At 41.9% G+C, this 23,162-nt stretch overlaps 2 protein-coding genes and 1 long non-coding RNA gene across 17 annotated transcripts in view; 2 read left to right on the forward strand and 1 right to left on the reverse strand.

Annotated features, from left to right (window-relative positions):
* Positions 1–2,780, forward strand: part of STK38L (serine/threonine kinase 38 like) — a 77,522-nt gene extending 74,742 nt beyond the window's left edge. For all 3 annotated transcript variants that reach the window (XM_082352235.1, XM_082352236.1, XM_082352237.1), the window contains 3 exons: positions 119–214; positions 2,185–2,276; positions 2,383–2,780. In XM_082352235.1, the coding sequence (XP_082208361.1) occupies positions 119–214; positions 2,185–2,276; positions 2,383–2,510 (316 nt within the window). In that variant the 3' untranslated portion in view covers positions 2,511–2,780. The remainder of the gene's footprint in view (positions 1–118; positions 215–2,184; positions 2,277–2,382) is intronic.
* Positions 2,781–4,317: 1,537 nt separating this feature from the next.
* Positions 4,318–11,373, reverse strand: LOC309609993. 2 transcript variants are annotated; one of them, XR_014233680.1, is made up of 4 exons: positions 11,206–11,373; positions 10,663–10,795; positions 8,094–8,111; positions 4,318–7,530 (listed from the first exon to the last, which is right to left on the reverse strand). It is a non-coding gene; the product is annotated as an uncharacterized lncRNA (long non-coding RNA). The 2 variants fall into 2 exon arrangements; XR_014233681.1 differs by having other exon boundaries at positions 4,318–9,784.
* Positions 11,374–11,421: 48 nt separating this feature from the next.
* The window catches only part of BMAL2 (basic helix-loop-helix ARNT like 2), a 98,051-nt gene continuing 86,310 nt past the window's right edge, over positions 11,422–23,162 (forward strand). For 8 of the 12 annotated variants that reach the window (XR_014233665.1, XM_082352171.1, XM_082352168.1 and 5 more), the window contains exon 1: positions 11,422–11,685. Coding sequence is in view for 6 of the 12 variants with exons in the window: in XM_082352171.1 (XP_082208297.1) it covers positions 11,655–11,685 (31 nt within the window). In the remaining 6 variants the exon portion in view is untranslated. Of the gene's footprint in view, positions 11,686–16,635; positions 16,754–21,274; positions 22,033–23,162 lie in introns of those variants that run through there. The other 4 variants (XM_082352175.1, XM_082352173.1, XM_082352176.1 and 1 more) reach the window with 4 other exon arrangements.

Here is a 23,162-nt window from a genome sequence, read left to right on the forward strand (position 1 = left end):
TCCCACAATAGAGTTAACTTCAGTAAACAGGAAAAAAAGATGAAATGTTTGAAATCATGCAAATAGACTACTTTAGTTGTAATCTGCATTTGATAATTTCTCTGTTTCCATTTCCCAGGTTTTGTATTGATTCTGAAAATAGAATTGGGAATAGTGGAGTAGAAGAAATAAAAAGTCATCCTTTTTTTGAAGGTGTAGATTGGGGGCACATCAGGTATGTTTATAGGCTTTGAGTAGGAGAGGCCTGAGTAAAAACTTTTTTACTAGATTTGGTGATTAATTTTTCTTTGATTCTGCTAGATTAAATACAAGAAGTAGCATTGTGATAATGTGATAAATCAGTCTTCTCTGGATTATATAAATGAGTGAGACTATAGTGGCTACAGCTAAATGACTCATTTTATCTAATGTCCACTTCAAGGAAAAAGCACATATTGTGCCCCTGTTTAGATTTTGATATTCAGAGTTACATGACGAAGACTGTTTGCACAACAAAGATATAATTACATTTGACTCTATAACGCCTCATTTTTGTCCTCTAATTAATATACCATACTGTGTCTCCTTCATTAATTTGTAAGAATATACAGTCCCTCTTTTAAACATTGTGGGGAAAGTTAAATAATGCAAGTAACTTTTAAGAATTTGCTTACAGCTGTTCGTTGTGAGCATTGGCCTTTATTCAGTCTGTGGCCAAACCACCTTCAGTGGCTCTGGTCTATTCCTCAGACAGCAACAGTTTAGAAACAAGTCTGATCGTGCTGTTTTCTTCCTTCTCTTTGCACTTAGAATAAAACTAAGGATCCTTAACTGCTTTTCAGGATTGTAGGATGTGGCTATTGCCTCATCTGTACAAGCTGCATCTTGCTATGGTCTTTCCCACTTCTCCCACCCCAGGGTTTTGTCATTTGGTCGTCATTCTGGCGAAAATGCCCTTCACCTCCCTGCCCCTGCCCTTGCCCTGCCTAGCCAGACCCTTTTCACTTTCAAGACAGCCTATGTGTCCCTTCACTGGAGATCTTCACTGGAGCTTCTATGATATGCTAGGCACTCTACCTGATTATAGCCAATTTGGGGGGATCATTTATTGTATGTCCAGCACTGTTCTAAGTGCTTTATGTGCATTTCTTATCTTATCCTCATAATAAACCTGTCACAGAGAAGTAATCTGCCTGCAGTGCCTCAGCTAGTGAATGATCTAACTAGAACTAGACCCAGGCAGTTTGATTCTAGAGTTCTGACTCTGACCTGCTACACTGTACTATGCTGTCTATACATCATCTCATTGAGCAGAACTGTGCTTCTGCCGGTTACAGTTGGAAGGATGCTTAGAGACTACCAGTCCAGTCTCCTGGTTTTATGTTAGGGAACAGTCGCAGTACCTACGGTCATCCTGCTAAGTAATGACAAGGGATTAGATCTCAGGGCACCAGGGTCTATGCTTCTTTACACTCAACTAATGTACATTTATTAAGTTAGTACATTAAGTATAAATAGGTTAGAATAATTCTGGGGAAAATATATACATGCTCTTGCATAATTTTGTAAACTTATCACCTAATAGATCCAATAAGTACTTGTTAAAAAAATAGAAGCAATAAAAATTGATAAATTCTTTTAACTATTTTTAGCATGATAAGAAGGCATTTTCATGACTTAGTATTTTTTTAACCTAATGTCCCTGATTCCCTTAACATTTATATGACTGAGAAGTTTTTGGATTCAGATTTCATCACAAATGTGTAGTCCCTTCACTCTTCGAGCCCCTTATTTTCCTAAATGACTTGATTTACGGATCCTCTACTAGAAGAATTCTATTCCTGAATTAATTAGGTAGGATCCAGTCCCCACAATATCTAGGGTACTTTATATAATGATAAAGTTCTTTAAATAAAATCTTTTCTGCTTGCCCTTTCATTAACTCTTATTTTTCCTCTTTAAAAAGACAGCATGAGAAAGTCTTGGTACAAAGAAATAAAAATTCCAAGTAAATGATAATATTTTAATAAAAAAATTATACTCATCTATGAAATCCACTTAACTACAGGTATTTTCAAATCCATAATAAATTTCCTTGGCCCTTCTAATATCTGTAGAACAGCATGCAGAATTTGCAGGCAGGATTATGTTTTGGAAAACTGAATTCAAGAAAACTTACCATGGTTACTCAATACCTTTTTATAGGGAAAGGCCAGCAGCAATCCCTATAGAAATCAAAAGCATTGATGATACATCAAATTTTGATGACTTTCCTGAATCTGATATTTTACAACCAGGTAGGACAATCTACAACACAATTAACACTATTAAAAGTCTCTGAAGATGATGACATTTTCATTAATGAAATTCCTTTGCTCTTCGTTAATTCTTCTGTCTTTCTAGTGCCAAACACCACAGAACCGGACTACAAATCCAAAGACTGGGTTTTCCTCAATTATACCTATAAGCGGTTTGAAGGGTTGACTCAGCGTGGCTCTATCCCCACCTACATGAAAGCTGGGAAATTATGAATGAAGATCCCATTCGCTCACAACCAAGAGAACTCAGGTAGCTGCATCACCAGGCTTGCTTGGCGTAGACAACAGTACACTGAAATACTCCCGAAGATGGTGGTGCTTCTGACTACAAGAGGAAATTCTACAGGATTAGGATTTCTAAGACTACTACAGGAATTGGTTGGCAGTGCCAGCTGGCTTTTTTTTTTTTTTAATATTTTATTATTTTTGTTAACTTTATTATATGAAGGTACTGGAATAAAAGAAATGTACATCCCTTTCTAACTGCACTGCCTACATGCGTATTAAGGTCCATTCTGCCTGTGTGTGCTGTGGCTTTGTACTGTAACACCTCTAATCAATTCAGGAGCAACATATGTCATTTATAGCAACATAGGCTAACCTGTAGGTAACACTGCAGTATTGCTGTTTTACTGCAAACCTTATGGGTCTAGATAATCAATAAAAGCCATTAGAACACTTGCCCTATTGGTTTGGACATGTATAGAATATATATGAAGACAATTTCTGTAATGGTTTTAAGGCATTTTAAAAAGGAAATACACTGGTTATTTAAAAAATAGAATTTATCATCACGTTATTGCACAAACTCCACAGTAGGGAGTGACAAGTTTATAATAAGGAGGAATTTTTAACACCTTCACTCAAGCACTCCACTAATATATTTACTTTGCATTCAGAAATACTGATGACCTTTATATACGTAGTCTGTATACTCATAGGGAGATGTACTGTATTATATAAAATGTAAAGTTGCTTTTCTTGTGACAAGAGGACTTCTTTTTTAACAAGAGGACATGGCATTATTTTAATTTGATTATGGTGAGTTGAATTTAAGAAATGACCATGAGGGCTGCTTGTAGAGAACTAGTGTATTTTTATTAAACTATTTTTTTAAACGTCAGACTTCTGATCATGTAAATGGACTTGTAGAGAACAAAGAGCTATTTACTTTGGTTTTCTAGAAAGTTGTTACATATCATGGCTGGTTAACGTTTATTTCTTTTGATGAAAATTTTTCCTTTGATAGTACTTGTATTATTGTGCCATTATCTTCTTATACTCCAAATGTACCAAAGATCCTGAACAGAGTGGATGTTCACAACTGAGGAGGATTTTACTGTCCTGTGGGAATGCTGTCTTCAGATCTTTGATAGAGGCCAGCTCATTCAAGGGCAATATTGTTCATGTTTAGCTACATCACTGTGGCTAATGTAAATGGAATTAAGGAAGTAAATGAAGGCCGGGGGGTTGTGATTAGAGAATAGGGGTGATGATGTCAGCAGCAAATTCTCTGGGTATTTCCCTAAGAATGGAATAGTCTTTTCTAGCTCAACATTTTAATTTTAAAATGACTCTCTGAGGTTTTGGTTTCATCAGTAGTAGTGGAGAAGTAATACTTTATCAAAGAATGGCCTAATGTTTGTCTTAACTGTTAACTGGTGGAATTTTTTTAGATACAACAGTTATCACTATTACAAATGATCTGTGATCAGAATCTAAAATGATAATTTATTTGTACGGATGTTCTTCTTAGTGGGGAAGAATTGCATAGGATCATTATGCAAATCTACAGAAGATTTTATAAATATTGCTGCTTGCTGGGGAGCTCCATTAAAGGTCATTCTAGGTTTTTTTCCTGCCCTGTTCTCCCCTTCCCTTCCTCCCCATTCCTTCCCTTCCTTCCCTTTCCTTCACCCCACTCTTTCCTAGTATTTGTTTGATACTTATTATGTGTTCATCTAATAGTTCATCTCCATTTTTCTTATTTGGATCATCTCTCATCTAGGAGAGAGAACTATTAAAATCCTGGGGTTATCTCAATTTGACTAACTCTGGTTTTTCTAATTATAACTGCCTCTAATTTTAAAAAAATCTTTAACTTATGTTTAGTTTTATGAGATTTTTCTCAACACCCCCCCCATTTTAAAAAAGGATGTTTTGTTAGTGTGATAGTGAATGGGTAAGATATGAGGAAATTGCAACATTCTCTGGCTCTAATATGGTAACTCTTCTAGTATAAAAAAATTCATTAATTCAAGTTAGAGAGAGAGATTGATATAAAGGAGCTGAGTTTACCTTTTAATTGAATAAGAATAGAGTATTTTAGTTTCCATCTCCTTCATTCTTATTAATAGGAAGAACTTGGGAATAGTTATGGTTTCTTGGCAGTGGAAGGGCAGTTAGGGAAAATTTACTTTGTTTAGAGTCTCATTTTTCCCTGGAGTTAATAGAGTGATTCATAATCTTTGGGGTTTCCTCCTCATCAAAAGCATTTCTTAAGTGCCTATCTAAAAGCAATTAAAGACTGTGTCTGCCCTTTGGAAGCTAAGAATTTGATTCATGATGCAAATTAGCTAGATGATTTGCGAAGTACCCTTGAGATTGAATTTTCTCTATTATATACTTCCCATATTTCAGGTGAACCATTTAATTTAAATGATAAAACCCTATCTAATCAACTGAGCATAATGACATTTTCTTTAAATTAGACTCTATTTTGAATTAAAGAGTTTTGTTATAAACTGTGTGTTCTTGGTTTTTCTAAGTACATAGAAAGCTTGTATAATTCAGATTTATTGATTTCCTGATTTAATGTAGACTTTGACTTTTTTATTAAAAAAACCTTTGTATTAAAGCAAGTTATGTTATTTTTCTTTTATGCTTTTCTTATTAACATAGCTTTAAATCTTTAAATTTATTGAAGCATAGTGCAATCTGAGAATAGGGAATTTCTTATAAGTCAGCCTCTTCTGAATGGAATATATATATATGATTTAATAAGCTATTAGTTGAATGGAAAATAAGTGTAGAATATTCAAAACTTTCTTTGGTTGCTAAGGCTCAAGATAGGATTTCATTTATTTCTATAATAACATACTTTTTCTGTTTTTTTAAACACCTGTTATCTTTGTGTAAATCTGTAAATCTCAAAATATTTTTAAGTACATTTATTTTTGGTGCTTTATTGTAGAAAACCTTTAGACTGTCAACCCATCCGTATCTACTGGTAGGAGAAACAGCTATCCATCTATCAATGATCTACAAATAAACGAATTGAGATTTTAATCAGTAGAGAGGTCCCTGCCTACCAAACACACTCTCTCTTTGAATTGCTAAGACTGAGAACATTCAAAATAACCGTTTTGCTACAACCATGATTATTTCCTCTTGTCTTTATTTAAATTTTATTTTCTCTATAGAAGTGCACTTATTTCTGGAAACTTTTAATGAAACAAACACTTGGAACAAATATAAGTACAAGACACTTAGGACTACTAGAGATATTTTAGATTTTTATGAAAAAAAATGAGGGAGATATTGCTGCTTTAAAAAGTTCTGAAATAATAAAAATAGATCTTAGTTATTTTTTTTTAAAGCAATATAAATTATTCAGTTGTCTGGAAAAATAATCACCAGGCTATCGAGTTCTGTCTTCAGTTACTGAGTTTCAAAGAAATGTTTTGGTGGCATGAGGCCTTTTTCCTTGAAGGTAAGAAAAGAATAAAAACTATGTTTATAATATTTCTGCTGGTGAGGTTTTTTTGGTTATATTTTCAAGTTTTGAGATAGGTGTTATCCGAAACTCAAGAAAGACTATTTTGTAAATGTATCTAACTTTTATACTTAAAGATTACATCAAGAACAAAATAAATATTTTAAGTTTCAATTGTGTTTAAACAGTTAAGATAGTTGTACAGGTTTATATTACAGCTACCCCACTCACTAGGCCAAAACCAATTGGCAGGCAGAAGTGAAATCTAAAATGCCTCAAAATTAAATTGAAAATGCCTCAAAATAGTATGGAAACGAGTGATATAAGTGCCCCAGGTACCCAGGTACCACCACATCTGTCCCGTGGGAGACACTGCTCATCGATCATGATACTCTTTCTGCTGAGCCCAGAGGGAGCCAATCAGAATCCTGTTCATCCTAGTTGTGCTCCCAGCTGTTCCCTGACTGACACTCTTTTCGGTAATGCTGTTGCTAAGACAAAACGGTGAAAACACTGAGTAGCAAAATTTGGACGCTGGAGCAAACCTGGACTCCTCTCTACATTTACCTTCTTTCAAAAGCATCTTATGATTAAAAGAACTTACATTGGTGTACAAAATGCTCTCACCTTATTTATTTTGGTTTTTACTATTAATCTGTGAAATAAAATAATTACTATCATTTTACAGATGATGAACATGAAGCTGAGCGTGACTTACCCAAACAGGTAATAAATTGCTCTTGGATCAAGGCCAGTCTGCTCCCAAATCACAGAGCACGCTTCACTGCAAATTACCTCGTATGCTTCTAGACCTCAGAAAAACACATGGGAAGCAAGTGACAGAGTTGTCACTTTGGGTGCTTTTGACTGCAAGTGTCAGAAGATGAAAGTAAAAATGGTTTCAACAGTAAGGAAAATGAGGATCGTGTAAAACTAAGACACAATATAGGGACCTTCCAGAGTAAATTTAGCATCTCAAAAACATCACCAAGAATATAAGTTCTTTTCATTTTTCTACTTCGTCGTCCTCATTGTGTTGGATGTCCTTGGTCTTGTCTTCTTAGAGGGGCTAGATGGCCACAGGGAGCCTAAGCATCAAATCCTCACACAACAAGTCTTGAAAAAGAGAAACTACTGATTGTTCATCCTCTTTTTAAGAGCAAGGAAAATCTTTTCCAGAAGCATTCTAAGCAAAGTACCCCCCCCACACACACACACACATTTTGTTGGCCATAATTATGTCATCCATCCACTCCTACAACAGTACCTGGCCTGGTGACTGACTTAAAACTAATCAGGATTCACATCCCTGGTGCCAGAGTGAGGCTCCCCTAAAGCACAGGGCTACGGGATACCAGACCCAAACTGGAGTTCACCTCCAAGATACTCAAAAGGGTGCCACACAGGTTTATAGCAATGGTTCTTACCTGAAGTCACTGCATCTGGATTTTGTTGCTGGTTCTGCCACTGCCTACGTATAAACCGAAGGCTGGTCCATTAACGTCTTTCTTGACCCATCTAAAATAGGAATACTGAATACCACTGTGCTAGACCATGGCTCAGCTACTGGGACCCCAGGTTTCTTGTCCTTCAGAGAACCAGGAGTACGGGTGGGTCTCTGGACATCATTCAAACAATGGATGTTTGGCCCAGTGATCAGGGCTTGGTCTTTTTAGTGCTATTGCCATCCCTGCCAGCTGCTATTCATCTCTTCATTGGTCCATCTCCCTCAAAGCTGTTGTATCAGTATTAGGGATCCTCACCAACTTACTTCCCTTCAAGATCCAGCCAAGGGTGGGCCTTATCACTGTTGGTTCAACTGCTTTTTCTAACTTGAGAAGATGGGCTTTGATGAATAGAAATCAAGACATTTCTCAGGAGACTGTGCTAACCATTACAAAGTTATCTCTGAACTTACATTCCTTATCAAACCCTTAAACGCAGGCTGACTTTTAAGTCTGTCAAAGGGAGAAATCCGTAACAGGAAAGGGAAATTGTCCTTTGCCTTTCTTGTCCTCTTGGGTAAGACAGTTCTGTACAATATGGGGAGGACTGAGGTGGACCTGGGGCACCATACTTACTGTAAGAGTGTCCAAAACCTGCAGAAGTAAAAATTAGTTCAGCTTTTGACACATACATACACAAATACATAATCTCTAAGGGAAAAATCCATATATAAAGAGATGTCCGCACAACTATTCCCTCTTGTCCTAAGTTTTGTTCTCCCTGTATTTTTCTAGAAAGTTTAGTTTATTACTACTTCTGTCCTCTGGCTTTTGTAGAAATACACACACACAGCTTATCCCTTGCGACAACCTAGCCTTAAGAAAATTCATTTTTGACAAGTTGAAGCAATATTTCCTGAAGTAAAGTGCTCAGAGCAACTATTTCAAAATCAACTAGGGTGTGTATTCGAAATAAGGATTTAGTGTGTCTCACCCCAGACCTACTGAATCAGAGTTTCTGGGGTGGGTCTGAACTTCTGCACTGTCTCAATCCAACTTGGGGAACTACTGAGCTAAAGGAAAAAGGGCACTGGTTGGACTTTTCTAAAATGAAATAATACCTGCCTCATCGATGGTTATGAGAACATCTATATGAAGTAACAGATGCCCAGTAGGTGACGTACAGCAGTCAGCCCTTACAGTCATGCCTGGCACAGTGTAGGTGCTCTATAAGCATTTGTGAACAAATGAATTAATAAATAACTGCATTTTGTGGGCGGCCCTTCTTTCCCTCTTAAGGCCAATCTCAAAATGTTTTCACTTATAATAAAAACATAAATTAACTCCAAAAGCATTGAAAAGGAATGTTATCTCTTGCTAAAGTTGTTGTTTTCCAGGGAAATAATGTAAGAAAGTTTGCATTACACAGTGAAGCTCCCTAAATACCCTTTAAAAAAAATCTTTCTCAGATTTCCCTCCCTGTGGCAGCTGCCACCACCTCTTTTCCTCTCTCTCATGAGCATACCCTCCTGCAATTACCTTCTCTGCTTCTCCCTTCCACAGGCCAAGCCCAAGCCAATCTTTCCCACTCCAGAAGCCCATTAGAGGCCCATCTATCCCTCTAAGCACATTTGGCACCCCTGTTTCTCCTAACTGCACTCCCTCTCATCAACCTGCTCAGCAAATCCAAGAATCTTCCCCAGTATTCACCCTCCATAGAATTCTGGGGGTGGGGGAGTGATGGGGAAGAAAGGGTAGTTTTAAATATTATTAATTTATTTCCTCAGTCACTTGGGAGCTCATTAATGGGTAGTTATTTACTTTTATGTATCACTGGAAATGGTGTCTTCAATTTAACTACACTCTGAAGCAGGTGGATTTGTTTTTTGTCCTGGACCAACTGAAATATCTAAGTGAACTTAAAGGGTCCCCCAAACTAAATTACATTGTTACAATCCCAGCAGGAGGCTGACCAGAATAGGAATTCACAGTGTGTGAGACAGTGGTTCCTAATGCCAGTCCTGTTCTTGCCTGACTACTTGGCAGTTAAGTAAATTACTGAACAAACTTAAGTTCCTCCTAGGATTAGCAATAATTCCTAAAGAGCAAACCTATTCCTGGGCTTTTGGCAAGGAAACCACATTGACCAGAAGAAACTATACCATGCACTCTACAAGTTATGTTCCAAATCACTTTTCTTACATTTTGCCCGAGGAGAAAATATAAGAAGACCAATAGTTGGAAATGAGAGATGAATTTCCTATCCATCTGTCAAGATATTGTGTGACTATTTCTGCCTTATCCTAGGAGGTATAATATAACCACTCCTGAAAAAAAAAAAAAAATCATGCCTTAGAATGTAGAGCTCCAGAGCATAAGGAAAAACTAGAAAGTAGAATTTAAACTTGAACAGTTGGGGGAACACACGTTAAACTATGAGAATGATTTGGCCCAAGGAATCCGGTGGGTCTGTTCCCCTTGTGTGTTATACTTCCTGCTATCATGTTTAGGTTCTGGATTCTTTTCTCTTGCTCTCAGGCTTTTGGTGGAAGTGAATCATCATTTATAAGAAATGAGGACTGCACTGATTCACTGGCAAGCTTATAATGCCACTATGAACTCCTAAGGAGATCTGACTTTTACCATCTGGCTTCTACCATCTACTGAGTGATCCTGGCCAAAATACTCATTTCTAAACCTCTGTTTGCCTACTGAGAAGACAAGAATTATTGGTGTTCAACCACCTCACAAAGGTTGTTGTGAGGCTCACATGAGATGATAAAGGGAAAAATGCTTTGTAAGCAAGTGTATACATAGTCTGTACTGTACATTTTAACCAGGATCCTAGCAATTCCACTTCACCATTAAGGTGGCATTGAACATGTGTGGATCTAAGAATGTCCCCTTAGCCTCCCAATCTTGGTAAACCACCTCAAAACAGTGTACACTTGTCTGGAAAGCCAGGGTTTGAACACGTTCGGGGAAACCTAGGCCAGATTTCAAGAGTATCTGCCAGGCTCTGTGTGGAATTTTTCTTTCTGAGCTTACAACATACGTTGGTGTCGGTGGATTTCGGATAGAGTTCCAAATCAAGGCTAGGGCTGGGATGTTTCAAGAATGGTTTTGATTAGGGATGTGTCTCTGTGTGTGTTACTGAGAGCAGCTTCTCCTTTCACCTCCAGCAGGATAAAGTCCCCGTGCCCACCTTAAGCGCAACAGTTTCTCCGGGTCTTGCCTATTTCCGTCGGGAACACGCGTCCAACGCCCCCGCCAGGTTCGGTCCTAAGTAGCCCTCAGGACACAAAAAGCAGCTAGTTTCTACGCTGTAATGAAGAGTCCTGGTAGGAAGATTAATAGATTTAGCCTGGTTGATGCAAAGCTTTGGTGTTTTCTCTGCCGTTCCTTTTCTCCACTACCTCTACTAGACAAACTGTGACCAAGTAACCCTAGGGTCCCTTGGGCGGGGAGCCAACCAGAGTATTCGGCATATGATGAGGGGCTGTCAAGTGATCCGCAAAGGATCTTGCTTCTGGATTCACCCAACAACCGTTGCAGGATCCCAAAGGGCTTCCTCGGTGACCCCTCTCTCATCGTACCCTAGTCTCTGCCAGCTAAGCCCTTCCACGACAGAAAAGAGAAGGGGCCGGAGAAGTCCCCCTTTCAGCTCCCACCGGAACCCCCTCCCACGCACCCCTACGCCCCCGGCCCCGTAACCCCCGCCATGCAATGATCTGCATCCATCCTTTACCTTTTCCCCCCAAGCGAAACAACTCCAACCTCCGGAACAGGCAGACAACTGATCTGAAAGTGATCGGGGAAACCTGTTTTAAACAGGCAGGTTTCCAGAAAGCCTCAAGGGGCTTTGTCGCGGGCCTCTACGCACTTTGCCTCCGGCCGCAGGGGTCGGCGGGGCGGGGCGGGGCCGCCGTGGCTCCGCCCTGCGCGCCGTCCCTTTCTCCCGCCCCCGGTCCGGCGGCGGCCAGACCTCGCGGGCGGGCGAATTCCCGCTGCACGTTCCGCGGCCTCCGCTGGCCGCGCGCCCAGGGGCTGCAGTGGCGGCCGTCGCCGCACCGGGCAGAGCCCCGCGTGTGCCCGCGCGCTCACCCCGGGACCGCCGCCTGGGCCGGCGCAGGGCGAGCCCGGGGCTCTCCATGCTGCCGGCCCCGGGGCTGCGGAGCCGGCCGGGTGGCTCCTGCGATGGCGACGGAAGAGGAGGAGGCGGCGAGAGGTGAGGCTGCGGGCGCGTGGCTCCAGCTGCGGGAGCGGCGCCCGATGCGCTAGGGGCGCCCGGGCCGGGCTGGGGGGCGAGCGCCCGGCACGGCGACGCCAGGTGGGCGCACTTTGCTGTGGGGGGCTGTCCTCCGGCCCGGCATCACCTGCTCCGGGGCCAAGGTCGTCCCTTGAGGTACAGGTGCGGGGCGGCGCCCCGCGCATCCTCCCCGAGAGCGGGAGGCGGGGAGTGACGCCCGCGATCGCCGCCGGCTTTCGGACTGCCAGCAGCCCAGTTTCTTGGCCCCGGGCCGGACGTATCGGCGAAGGTGAGCTGGCGAGGGGACCATCCACCCTGTGATGGCGAGCAGCCTGCCCCCGCCCACCACTGGGCGTTCACTTCGCCGTCTGCAGGGACTGGTGTGCGGACTTCTTAGATTTCCAGTGTATAAACCAGTTGCCAGCAGCCATTAAAGGAGCTCGGGCTCTTCGAGCCCATCCCCTCTGAACTGGAAATACTCACTTCTGTTCCCTTCTTCAAAAACTGCCCAGCGGCAGGCGAGCGCGGGGAGGCAGGGCTCTCCGCACTTCTTACTCTCGAAAACCACAGATTGCACCGCAACAGCTCTCTGTCAGCGAGAGGCGGCTCTTGTGCCACTACAGCTTTAGGAAAGCCATCAGTGGAATTGGTGTGTTTCGTTTTATATTTCTTTGGAGTTTTTGTGACTTGAGCTGGAAGCGTTGCTACGTCTTTTTTCTCTCTCTGGTATTCACTGGCGGTCTCTTGCGTATGACTACTCGTAATTATGGGCTGATCATAAAATATTTGTTACTTAAGACGAACAGGAGGCAGGGAAAAAAAACATAGAAATAACTAAAGGAAGACTGGCAGAGAGAAGTTCAGGGAAGCAGTTTATTAAATCTCCACTTTCCTTTTGGAATATTGTGATGAGTTTAGATTCTTCTCTGAAATACAGCATCATGAGAAGAGGTGCTTTAGACAAATCTAATACAGTTGTGGGGATTTGGATCATGGGGAGATTTCTAAAATTCTGTCATGTGAATATTTAAGTCTTTCTGGACGATATGAAGATGTGAGTAAGCACTGGTTTGAAAAGAGAAGGCAGTATGCATCGTTTTAAGCTCAGACATCCTCTCTGCTCTGGCTGTGACTGAACTCTGCCCTTTACTCTGTCACCTGGGTTAAGTTATTGCTATTTAGCCTTAGTTTCTTCATCTGTAAAATGGGGATAATTATAGTATCTGTCTTATAGGATTGTGACGATTAAATGAGATATGAATATATTTAAATACCTGTAAAGTGCTTAGCTCAGTTCTTGGGAAATAGTAAGTATGCCGTAAATATTAGCTTAATATAGTTATTAATTTACAGCTTCAATTTGCTTTGTGAAAGTAATGAATCTCGTTTAGTCTATTAAGAAAGTGTTGTTGCACACAAGCTAAAATTGGCCAAATTGAAAGAATATTTGGGCTTTTCTGAAAAAAAGAGATGTGAAAATATACCTACCAATTCAAAACAGGGCTTTCACCAGGTAAGTCTTATGACAAGTATTTGGACAAAGTTTACTGATATTTAGGTGAATACCAGATGTTAACTTGGGAGTGATCAACACTAATCTTTCTTAGGTAAGAGGAGCAAAGTTTCCATGGGGGCCGGGAGAGCCAGCATTTATTGAGGTCCTATTATGTACCAGGCATTTCATGAGGGAGACCTTCCCTGGCCTCACAGCAGCCCTGTGATGTAGGAGATATTATCTCCCTTTCACAGATGAGGTGAGAAAACTGAGGCTGTAGCCAGAAATTGACAAGCCTGAAGTTAAAATCTGTGCCTCCTGCCTGGGCTGCTCCCCTTATGTGGCTGGATGGTTAATGAGCAGTGTGCTCACTCCCAGACTCCCTCTTTATCTAAAGAGGGAGAAAAAAATATTGTTACAAGTTCTCCCATTCCTGGAGGAAAAAACTAAAACAAAACAGAATTCTCAATGTCAGAATCCAGGGCCATGGTTTTTTTTTCCCTGGCACAAAATCCCTGCAGATTCCTTTTTCCTAGGCAATTTGACATGAAGGCCCTCACGGTAAAATAAAAATCTGGGAATTCCCTGGAGGTCTGGTGGTTAGGGCTCTGCCCTTCCCCTGCAGGGGCCACGGGTTCAATCCCTGGTTAGGGAACTAAGATCCTGCATGCTGTGCAGCGGGACCAAAAAAAAAAAAAAAAAAATCTAAGACTGGTGTATGGAGAAACCTCCCCATGGTTTGGTTCCACTGCTAAAAAAACTGGGGGCCTGGTTTTGAAGATGGCCACCAAAAATCAGCTGGTACGTAATTGCCTGCTCACTTGTTTTTGACAGGCTTATGGTAAACACCAAGATTAAGCAAGCTGTCAAGTGCCTGGGCGTCCTCCTGGTAACTGATTCCAGAATCCTTGGAGTTAGGAAGCGGGCAATCTTGGGGGAGCAGCACATTTCTCACGACTGACTGCCGGACTTGCTCTTCGGTCTAGGCATCTGAGGGGCGGCTTTCTCACCTTCCCTTCCCTCCACCCCCATCTTGTACTGTCCCGTGTTCTCACCTGTGATGTTATCAGACCCAGCTCTTTTGAGGTGTAGTTATAGTGGCTTAAGTTCATTTTTGTGCACTTCTGCAGTTATAGTGGCTTAAGTTCATTTTTGTCATTCGTGACATCAAAAGTCATGTTCTAATCAACTTTGCATAAACTACTTTTCCTGGCCTAGATCCTTAGGCAGAGTTTCAGCCGGATGTGCATTACTCAAGATAAACCAGGATGGACTGAAATTACTTTTCACATGTTTTAGGGTAAGGAAAGAGAGAGGAAAAGAGAGGAGGAGGAGGAGGAGTGAGGAGAGGAGGGGTGGAGTAAAGAGAGAGGAGGAGAGAGAGTTGGGGAGGAGAGAGAGAGGGAAGTAGCTGGGGAGAAAGGGTGTAAAGGAGAGGACAGAGGGGGAAGAGATGAGGGAGAAGGAGGCGGAGGAGGGGAGGGTGAAGTAAAGAAACGGAGCACTGGGCGGGGGGGAGGGCTGAGGAGGGATGGAGGTGAGGAGAGATGGGGGAGAGAAGGAAGGGAGGGTAGGGACTGCCACCCATCAAAGTTTGACTCCAGGGAAAAAAAAGAAATTTAATGTTTAAAATATATGGGAGGGGCTTCCCTGGTGGCACAGTGGTTGGGAATCTGCCTGCCAATGCAGGGGACACGGGTTCGAGCCCTGGTCTGGGAAGATCCCACATGCTGCGAAGCAACTAGGCCCGTGAGCCACAACTACTGAGCCTGCGTGTCTGGAGCCTGTGCCCCACAACAAGAGAGGCCGCGATAGTGAGAGGCCCGCGCACCGCGATGAAGAGTGGCCCCCGCTTGCCGCAACTAGAGAAAGCCCTCGCACAGAAACGAAGACCCAACACAGCCAGAAATAAGTAAATTAATTAATTAATTTAAAAAAAAATAAAAAATAAATAAAAAAATATATGGGAAAGCCAAAATATTCGTAAATACAGTGATTTCGGTGTACTTTTTTCCTTGTGGAAAGACTTCCTGGTTCTAAAAAGCATGATCTTTTTCTGTGCAGTGAACGTTGATTAGAGCATCCTTTCGAAACCTCTCCCTTTACATAATGTTCAGGACATCATAAACAAGGTAATAACAGTTCATTCTATAGCCCTGATTTCAGTTGCCCCATTGAGCTGAAGACCTCCAGTTTTCCACCACGACAGCTGAGTAACGCAGGTGCCTGGGATCTGGGTCAGCATCCGCATCACCAGGTGCCTGGGATCTGGGTCAGCATCCGCATCACCAGGTGCCTGGGATCTGGGTCAGCATCCGCATCACCAGGTGCCTGGGATCTGGGTCAGCATCCGCATCACCAGGGGCTCAGGGAGCCAGGTGCCCCGCAGGAGACAGGTGTACCCGAGCCATCTGCCTTTGCTTTGAGACGGTGATTTCTTGCTCTGGTTTTTGCAAGTCTGCTATATGGAGTGGCTCCCCCCAAATCTCAGCCCTTCTGTACCCCCTGCTTCACCCAATGCCTCCCTCCTTCCGGGTGGCAGGAGGCTCTGAGAACTTAGAAGAACCTACAATTTAAGCTCTTGGTGGAGCTGGGACCCCAGGTGAAAGATGTTCTCTGCAGTAGTGTGTAGTGTTTCTGGATAGTTACTGCTAATTTATGAAGCACTTGGCTGTGCATGCTACCCCCCGCCCCCCCGTTTTCTTCTCTTACTCGGGTGAAGTCACATTTACTGGTCTCTGACACGTAGTGTTATATCCCTTTAGGCTATAATATCTCGTTTACCCAGCCTCCAATTTTTAACCTTAAAATATTTTAAAACTAATTAAAATATTTAAATCAGTCCAGTTATATAATGTTAAAATTCTCATTTGAAAATACTTAAATGTTGGTTGGCATGATAAGAAATTTGTCATTTATCTAAGTAAATTACTGGTATTTCGTTTCTCTAGTCTCTAATCTTATGATTTAAATCTCTAGATAGTATCTTTACAGAGAGAGAAAACCAAAGAAGACTGAAGGAAAAGGACATAGAGAGAGACTCATTCTTCCTCTCAACATGGTTTGCATGATAGGATACTTACAATTGAGGGTCAAGATGATTGCCATAAAACAGCAATTTCCAATACATTCCAAATGTTTTACTTACAATATTTTATTAATATTTTTACTTAGGTAAGAAGTATACTTTACTGTGCATTCTGAGCCTATTACAGGGAAAGTAGAGAAGCATCCATCGACTTTCTCTTCCAAAACATCTCCACTGTGTCTCCCTTACACATACTAGACTTAGTTATGTGCTTTTCCCCATATGGTTGAAACGGTCCCACGTCCAGGCCTCTGCTTAGGCTGTTCGCTGCTCCTGGACTGTCTTGCCCTCCCTCCAGATGGGCCTGTAGGAATCTTGAAGGCCGAGCTCGGGAATCACCTCCAGATGGGCCTGTAGGAGTCTTGAAGGCCGAGCTCGGGAATCACTATGTTTCATCTGCCTGTGGAGCTGAAGATCTGATGTAGGAAAATCAGCACAAGCTTTGGAGCCAGGCCATTGGGAATGTGAGTGCGAGGTTATATACTAGCTATGTGACCTCGGCCAAATTATTTAACTTCTCTGAGCCCCAATTTCCTCATCTATAAAATGGGGGTTAAAAAATTACCTAACTTGGAGAGTTACGGTGAATTAAATGAGATGATTCCAAACTATTTAGTGAAATCTGTTGTTCAACAAATGATTTTTCTTCTTCTCCTCATGAACCCTTCCCAGAACTTCCCCCATCCCTAGATGGAAATGATTCTCCCCTTCTATTTCCACACTGTAGATTTTGGTGTGCCTATGAGAACATTTGTGCCTGCTTGCCACGGCTTATGTACGCATCTTAGCTCCATCCTTGGGTGGCACATTCCTAGGAGAGCAGGGTTGGTTCTTGATCATCTTTACAACCTTCGACTCCTTGTACCTATTAAGTACCTAATCAAGTTTTATCGATTTTAAGTGAATGTTGGTTTGAGGTAAAGGCAGGGCTGGTTCTTTCATAAAGTATCCATTCAGTACATACTTACTACTGTTCTAGGCAAACAGAGGTAAAGAAATGGATAAAGCAAGCAAAAGGGTTAAAGAGCTTATAAGGTGTATTAGGCGAGGTGAAAAGCCTGATGTGTCGTATAAGATCGACCCTAGCAAAATCTATAGTTTAACTGCTAGGAGTGAGCCTCCTCACCCAAAGTTGGGAAAAATTATATCTCGCTTGTGGGGGAGGGACTCAGAGAAGGGGTCAAGTTTAGTATTGATGACTAGATAACTCTTGTGGAGGCAGCCCAGAAGAGGGTCATCCAGGACAGAGACTAGGCGTGGATACGGAAAATTGTCAGTGATGTGCTTGGAAAAACTGATGCTAAGATCCTTTGGGTCTGGCCAGGAAAAGTGGAAAAGGAAGAACTCACCTGTCATTGTCTTGTTAGTGCCACCGAGGGCTTCCCCTCCCACGCCTATGATGCGGCAGGGCAGTTAACACAGAAAGCCCGAGTTACAGGCTGATGCTTTGCCTTCTCTCCAAAAGGAAAGATCCATGCATCTTCTTTTTGGTCCCTGGCCAGCAAGAGAGCTTTTGTATCACCCTGAAAGGCTACTTGTGGCATATTTCTGATCAGAAAGAAAAAAATCAGAGGTCCTGGTTCTTGGCAGATGATTAGTTGTACGGTCTTAGCCTTCACTCCAAGTGCACCTGGGACACTACTTTCTCTCATCCTCTTTTCCCTGAAAAAAAGTAGCTGCTTATATCTTTAAATCCACTTCACATTCTTTCTTCTGAAAAGCATCACTAGTGCTATTTCATTTATTCCCATTGCAGCCAGTTGAGAAGCATCATCTGTTCAATGTAATGACCTATGTTGTTCCACTGTCCCCGTCACTGATGTGCCCCTCCTATGGACATGTGCTCCTGGGCTGCTCTCAGACCCTTCCCATGCAGCTGTACGGGACAGGGCTGCACCAGGCTCTCAACCTTGACTTCCTGTGGTGGCCCCCAAGCTGTAAGCTTATTCAGCTTTCTGCTTTCCGGAGAACTGCTTGTCTCTTTCTTGGTATGCACTCCTGACGCTGCGGTATTGAGCGTAAAAAAGGAAAATGGCTTGCGGCCAGTTTCGTTCCAGGTGCCTGCTCTGGATCTAAGAGCCCCTGGTTGTTCCCCAGAAGAAGGACGTGCTGCCCTGAGGGGGAAGTCTGTATCTCCAAAGAATGGCCCATAAGGCATGCTGACGCATAGATAGTGGCGCATAGATAGTGGCGACAGAATTATGTGGAAATACAGGGTTTACTGATTTATTGTCTAATGTTCATTCCGTACTAAACCTATATATACATTCATGCTCTTTGAATAAACTTGCCTTGCAACCATCAGTTGTCTTGGCCCTTCTGACCCCATACTGGTGCTTTTCAGTTCCTTACCCCTCACCGCCAGGAACTTCTAGCTTTCTGCAGCCGGTCTGCGGCAACTTCCAAAACAAACAGTGAAGGTTTATAAACCAAAAGGAATCCATTGCCTTGCAGGTCAGAACATGTTCCTAATGTGAAAAGAGCACTCCTGGAAACACCTGTGTGTGATAACATCAGAAGATGATCTTATTTTGATTCAGACACTGTGCAGAAGATTTCTGGCTTAGAAGTTACTTGAAAGCAGAAGCTTGTATGTATATCAAAATACCTCTGCATCTTTTTTTCTTAGGAGAGGAGAATATAGGGAGAAGAGATTGTTGTTGAGCCTAGACGGTACCAAAGCCATATGTATTTTATAGAAATACAGATTGTAAAAGAGAGATCAGCATACCATGGGCAGAACTGAAATTGAACGCTTTTCACGGCAGAGATCAATATATGTTTAAAGGCATAGAAGATAGTGAAGATTAGTAATTGTTTTGTCAAAATCTAGAGAATAGTTTTTACTGAAAAAGTTGAACGCAATCTCCGGCTCTACATTTGTCTTTCTTCCCACCTTCCTGGTTGGAGTATTGGATTTCCTCTCTGAGTTACGTGGTACCCAAAGGTAGGCAGTGCTTACACTACCAGGGAGACAAACCATATTGCATTGTAGGGAGGCCATCTCTTCTGGAATGAGTTATCCAGGCAACAACACTGACCTAGAAAAGAGAGACCAGACTCAATTTTCCAGGCATCCTGGGGCTAGTGGTTTCTTTAGGACAATTCTCTTTTCTTTACTATTCAACTTGAGTTCAACTAGAGCCTTTGGCTTGTCAGTTCCTTTCAGCAGCAGTAACCATTGCCACCTCTGGGACATGTGGTCGCAAATCAAGCAGCCTGATCTTAGAAGGACATTCGAATTCACACCTCAAATTTTAGAAGACATCTAGGACGAATTCTTTATCAAGAGGTTTTAAAATAATTTTTTTTTAGCTATTTGTTTAGGAAGAGCCCGAAGGCAGCTTTAGATTCTGATCATCATTATAACTATGGTATGTTATCCGTAGATAATATTAAAGTCATAAATGTCATGTTGGGTTTTATTACTTTTAAAACTCATATTGTGTTTCAGTTCTAGGACTTTAGCATTTTCCTGTTGCAGTGGCTGTGCTTCTCCCCCCCACCCCCTTTTAAAGGGTCTTCTTCTTTCTAGAATAATCACCATTGGGTGAAGAGATACACAAATATTTTTGTGAACACTGACAAATTTTTTTCCCCCAAAGTTAACTGAAGGTGTCTTACTTTGTTGATACTTTAGATGTGAGGAACCATATCTTTTGTAGGTTCTGTATCAAATTTTGCATATCAAATCATACCTGACTAATATTAATCATGATAATAGCCTACATCATGTTTTCTGTGTACTCATAACCTGCAAGCATTGTATTTTCCTGTGTAACAATGATGTGGGGTAGCCCATCAAAATCTAAATATGTTTCTGTGACTTTTGGAGAAACCTGCTGATATTGAAAATGCTGAACCCTGCATTCTTATGCATGAGGATCAGTCAGGCCTGGACCAGGTTAGGGGAATTTTCTGTTTCAGTGTGGAACAAATTCTGAATGAACTGCTTTTTCTTGCTTTTGCCATCCCTGGATTAGGTTATAATGCCTCTGAAAGATTGGCCTTTTCTGCAACAGTCGTCATCAGGGAAGCATTCTTAGGTGCTTATATCACTCTGATTATATTCTGCATCATAATGGCGTGGTTTCCCATGACTCCGATTTCCCTATAGTCATCATGGGTGTTTCTCTTCCCCCTTTGCCCCATTTCAAAAGCTTAGCATGGATCATTCTCACTTTTTGGCTCTTCTAAAGAGTGAATAATTCTTAACCTTTATTGAGGATTTACTATGTGCTAGTTGTCTAAATGCTTGACATGGTATGATTCACGAATCTTCAGCAAATCTGTAAAGTTGGTACTATTATTGTTCCATGTTCTGATGAAGAAATTGAGACACAGAGATTTTAAGTACATTGCCCAAGGTAAAGTTTGCATAGTAAGCAGCAGAACCAGGATTTGAACCCAGGCAGACTGGCCTCCAGAACTTTTATCCTTTTCTTCAAAGCCTGCTAGACCTCTGGATGAGGTGCCATTTCTGTGATGTTCTGATGTCTAAAACTGAACTTCTGTTGGGAGAGAGTGTGGAATACTGGCCTACTTTTGGCTTTGGAAGAATGTGAGCTCTTTCACCTAATAATTGTGTGATCTTTGGCATGTGTACCAGTCAGGGTTCAACCAGAGGAGCTGAACCGGTAGGAGATATGTATATTAAGACATTTATTACAAGGAATTGGCTTATGCAAATGTGGGAGCAAGCCAGGCAAGCCTGGAATTCGTAGGGTGGGCCATCAGAAAAGGCAGGCTGGAGCTCTCAAGCACAGACTGAAGCAGCTGTCCATAGGCAGAGTTTCTTCTTCAGGGAAGCCTCAGCTCTGTTTCTAAGGCCTTTCAACTGATTAAATCAGGCCCACCCATATCATCTAGGATAACCCTAGATAACCCTAGCCCTACTCTAACCCTGACCCTAATCTAGGACAGTCACCCCTATTAATGTCAACTGATTATGGAGTTTAATCACATCTACAAAATACCTTCAACAGCAACACTTAGATTCGTATCTGAGTAAATTGAGGACTGTAGCCAGCCAAGCTGACACGGCAAAAAGACTGTCTCAGCAAGTTACTTCATTCCTCTGAGCCTGTTTCCTCGTACGCTAAACCATTGCCATAGGGCTGTTGTGAGGATTGTACGAAATAAGGTATGTGAAGGTCACGGTCCTGGCATGTAAAGATTCAGCGCAAGATTATTTAATTGGTGGTGGTGGTGGAAGTGGGGTTGCTGACAGCAGCAGCAGCTGTGATCTCGCCCAGCGTAGTGACTTAATCCCCTTTTCTATCGCTCTCCTGACCAGTCTGGTTTACTGCAGTGCGTGCTGCCTAACTGATGTTCCTGCCGAAAATCTCTTCTCATCCGTTTTTTTCTCAAGACTATATTGGAGAATTAAAGTAGCTCACTACTCTCCATCTTTGAAAACAAAGTCTTACTGCAAACCAGACCCACTGTGTTTATAGCTTTCCTCAGTATATTACTGCAGTAGTGTAACTCCCTCCCCCGAAAGCGCTACCCACCACTTGCTTGCTAAAAGGTCGTGGGAGGGAGGACTGCCTTCCCCAGTGGCATTGAGTGCTTTTGTTTTTGTTTTTGAATTTCTGTAGTGATTGAGAGTGGGACATGCATGAGAACTGTTTCTCCAAAAGAGGCTACTGTATTTAAGTTCTGTTTCTTTTATTGAAACTGTAGTGTAACACAGCTGGGTATCTTGTTTCACACTCTGAGCCTCAGTTTCCTCAACTGTAAGGTGAGTGAATTGGACAGGATAATGTCTTTTGTTCCCTTTCTCTCCTCTTAACCTTTTATTGCAAATTAAGAAAATCAGGTGTATATCTTTAGGGTTTTATATTTTATAGTAATTTTTATCTTTTTGAGCAAAAGTTGTTTGTTTTTTTCCAGATCAAAACAGATACTTAAAAGGCAGCACTTTTGAATATAGGTCAATCAAACAGTAGTTGAATCAAATAGTAAATAATTGAATCAAATAGTAAATAAAGAATTAGCCAAGAGAATCTTCCACTTCCCCACTCTATCAGATGAGAAACAACTCGTTAACAAATGAACAAACTTAGGAACTGTTAAAAGTCTATAGGAATAACATCTTTGGCATTGAATGTCGTACAGCAAGTGAGTGGGCTGTGAACCTTAACATTTAAGATCACGTTCCAGATTTTATTCATTGAAATGCGTAAATGATGCCTTTTCCCAATAATTTGTCTTTTTTTTCCATTTCACCGCACCACCAGCAGCACTCAAGCCTTTGGTTAATACCTGGTAGAATCCCAAGTATTACAGGAGGATCGATCAGATTTCCAGTTCCATGAAGGAGCGGTCTCTGGTTGCCATCGTATTCTCAGCCCCTACAGCACGGTGTCTGCTTCATAGGAGCTTGATGAATATGTACTGATGGCACGATATGCAGGATGTCCAAGGACCACAGCTGACAGGTTCCACTCACCAGGCGACTAGGCCAATAGGGGACTTGGCTAGCTCTTTTCCTCCCATGCCCTTTCTACCTGTTGTGTTGTACCTGTTGTGCTGCAAACTGGGGGACTGTTTTTTTAGCTCATTCTAAGGTTTAGAAGCCATAAATTTCCTATCCTCCTGTATCCTGCTCCTCCCATTCACACCCATGCAATTGGTTTGTGTTCCACCCTGAACACTGCGCCCTCATGCCCAGATATGGAGAGCCTTAGCATATGCCATGCAGGAGATCCAGGGCACCTGCTTATTTTAAAGCCATTTTTAGTACCTAGTCAGATGGGAACGATGTAAGCAAATCCACATGTTACCTCACACGTGCTCTGGAATATAAATGCCTTTGCACAGAGCAAGCCTGGGAGATCCCTGGCCCCTCCTTACTAGTAGCAGGGATGT

This window comes from Balaenoptera borealis, assembly GCF_965194805.1.
Source record: "Balaenoptera borealis genome assembly, chromosome: 13".
Taxonomy (NCBI): Eukaryota; Metazoa; Chordata; class Mammalia; order Artiodactyla; family Balaenopteridae; genus Balaenoptera; species Balaenoptera borealis.